Here is a 3,037-nt window from a genome sequence, read left to right as displayed (position 1 = left end):
CTGCCATATTCCTTTTCAGGAGCCAAAAATACATCAAAAACACGTGGTCGTTTGTATGATTTCGAGTATGCAGTTCATCCGAAGGTTTACCCTCTTGCTGATTATTTATATTCACCAGAAGGCGCAGTTTCGTGGCAAGAAGTTTATATTACAGGAAGATTTACAGTGACAAGAGACTCCTGAAAATTGTTCTACAACGCTGAGCATGATTCGAATATTTTCTCAAGACTAATGTAAATAAATTTACATAATATATTTACATACACATTTAAGTAAAAAGTCTAGTAAGTCTTTGGAAGTTTCAATAAATTTTCATAACTTCTCATTTCAGAAAAAAGTACAACGTAGCTTCTTCAGAGATCATGAGACAACTGCGAAGTGTACCGATCTCACTTGCAAAGAATAGTAAATATGGTGTATTCCTTTTGTATGCAAGTCAATCGAGTTTTTTTTTTATTACGCCCAGAAAATCATGAGATTGAGTATTTTCGCTGCTCACTATCATGCAGACTTCAACTTTTCTGACGAGCAGTAATGAGATTTTATTGGCTACCTAATAGCCAATATCAACATCTATTTTTTTTTTTTCGGAAAGTAGTCTTTAATTACTTCCCAATTTTTCTTTTAAGTGTATTTACATAATATTGAATTTTTTTGCAATCATAAAATAATTGCATTTTATTGTCTGAAACATTGTGTATTTATTAATAAACTATAATTATATATTTCAAAAATAAAGAATTTATTTTTCACAACAGATTTGTAAGTCTTTATCTCGGTTATTAACTATTACACTTAAACATTTCCAAACAACGCTATTAAGTTTAACGTATAATTATATCATTTCGCAGTAATATAAATAAAATGCTCTTACATTTATTCACTATAATGTGACAGCTTACTTAACAAAGTAATAGCTTTCATAAAACAAAACAAAACAAAAATAAACTTCTAAGTCTTTGGATCAAAATCACATTTATACGTGTCATAAAATATAACTTAAAAGTCGAGTAAAAAACAAAATTGCACTTCTTACAGTACAATAATTAAAACAACAAACTTATTAATTGGAGTCAGATTCTAATTCTAGCATTATAGCATTAATTCGACTTCGAACGATTTTTTGTTTTCTTTTTGACATGTGTTTTAATTGACTATATGTAGTCATGCAAAAGTTGTATGAAACATCATCCGCCTTGTCGACAGATTTGCACAATCCTTTGACACTTTGCAAGGCTTTGGAAACTACTTGAATAGCGTCATTATCATCATTAGCGGCTTTTCTTTTGTTTTTTCCAAAGACCGGGCTGTTTCAATTCAAGAAATGAGGCCTTTACATTCGATAGGTTTACGTCATTTTCTTGTTCAGATTCCTCTTTTACTTTAGAAAAGTCTCCTTCCAATTCTTTCATCTTAACTTGAAGATTTACTTTCTGTTTCGTACGTTTTATGTATTCTACAACATCGATATTATCAGACTGCAACACATCCCACTTATCGATGTTAGAAAGGCTGTTGTCAAAATCTTCCGATGGCGACAGGTTCCTCTTTAAGATATTTCCACGTGTTCTGAAATTAGGAACAACTGTTTTAATTTCATTACAAATGAAATGAAATTCAGCTAAGAAAGCTTTATCGTAAGATTAAAATCTTATATTACGTACTTTCTGATTCGAATGTGTGAGTCCAGGAATTGCAGAGCTTGAAATAAAGCACTAGGACTTTCCGCTTTCGAGGATTCTGATCTTGATGGAAGACCTGCTTTCAGTGTTCTTCGTTCTCGTGTGAAACGATTGCGCAGTTGATTCCATCGGCATTGGCAGTCATTTACTGTACAGTACAATGGTCACAATACTTTTGTTCTTCAATTACGTTAAAAAATAAATAATAATGACAATTTATACACATCTGTTGAATTCATTGCTTCTGCAATGCTCTGCCATGAATTCCGTGTTTTAATACGATCTTTATAATCAGGACGGCTTTTATCATATAAATGACCACACTTCTTCCAAATCTTTCAACCAAATCGATTAAAATTCGATCCGATTCGTAAAGCATTATTGCAATTTCGCTCTGTAGAAAATAGAACTCAGTTCTTCGCTCGTTAAACGATGAAATCGTTGGATGGATCATGGATGAAATGATTCACTGTGTTACACTGTCCTTGCTAGAAAACGCCTAATCTCTAACCTAACTTTCGTTAACGTAACCGTAAGAGTTCAAAAAATTGAACTCTTAACGGAAGCGCCTCCCACGGTGATCTACGGATTTCTTATGGTTACGTTACGGTTACGAATTCCTATTGTAACTGCGCCTTTAAATTTAAGATCTGACTATGAATACCGGCCTAAATCTTATATGTGTGCACCGCCATATTGGAAATAAAAAGTTCGGTTAGTTCAGGTTGGCTCAAGAAGAATGATATATGTATACCAGTGCTAAGATTTACTTGCATATTTCGGCTGATTTCAGCTTAGTTCTTGCCCCTTACTTCATCAACCCGCGCGGATTGATGAAGGGGCAGGAACCAAGCTGAAAATCGATCGAAATATGCAAGTAAATCCCAGAACTAGTATATACCATTCTTCTCGAGCCAATCTGAACCAACCAAACTTGCTATTTCTAATATGGCGGTGTATGTACATAGGTGCGCAACTAAGTTCTCGCTGTTATTTTGATGAAAATGCAACTTGATTGTGAAAAAATGGTTACAAATGAATCATTGAAAGTATTGCCCATCGCTAGCTACTACTTTTTCCCATCTTTCTGGCAGAGCTCGAATACCGTTACGGTAAAACTGTTCATCTTTTGAGACTATCCACGAATCAAGCCATTTTTTGATGTCTTCATATGAGTCGAACTGCTGGTCAGCCAGACCATGTGCTATTGAACGGAACAAATGATAATCGGACGGCGCAATATCTGGAGAATATGGCGGGTGGGGTAGGACTTCCCATTTCAGCGTTTGCAGATAGGTTTTAACGGGTTTTGCAACGTGAGGCCGAGCGTTGTCATGCTGTAGAATCACTTTTTC

The 3,037-nt window shown here is 34.6% G+C and overlaps 1 protein-coding gene across 1 annotated transcript in view; it reads left to right on the top strand.

The window, feature by feature from the left end:
• The window catches only part of LOC108722131 (uncharacterized), a 3,319-nt gene extending 2,066 nt beyond the window's left edge, over positions 1-1,253 (top strand). The window contains exon 3 of the mRNA XM_018447076.1: positions 1,165-1,253. Within this exon, the coding sequence (XP_018302578.1) occupies positions 1,165-1,253 (89 nt within the window). The remainder of the gene's footprint in view (positions 1-1,164) is intronic.
• The last annotated feature ends 1,784 nt before the right edge of the window (positions 1,254-3,037 follow it).

Source organism: Mycetomoellerius zeteki, unplaced genomic scaffold (genome assembly GCF_001594055.1).
Source record: "Mycetomoellerius zeteki isolate Tzet28-1 unplaced genomic scaffold, Tzet1.0 scaffold198, whole genome shotgun sequence".
NCBI lineage: Eukaryota > Metazoa > Arthropoda > Insecta > Hymenoptera > Formicidae > Mycetomoellerius > Mycetomoellerius zeteki.
Note: the sequence above shows the minus strand (reverse complement) of the source record. Positions and strands in the feature narration are given on the sequence as shown.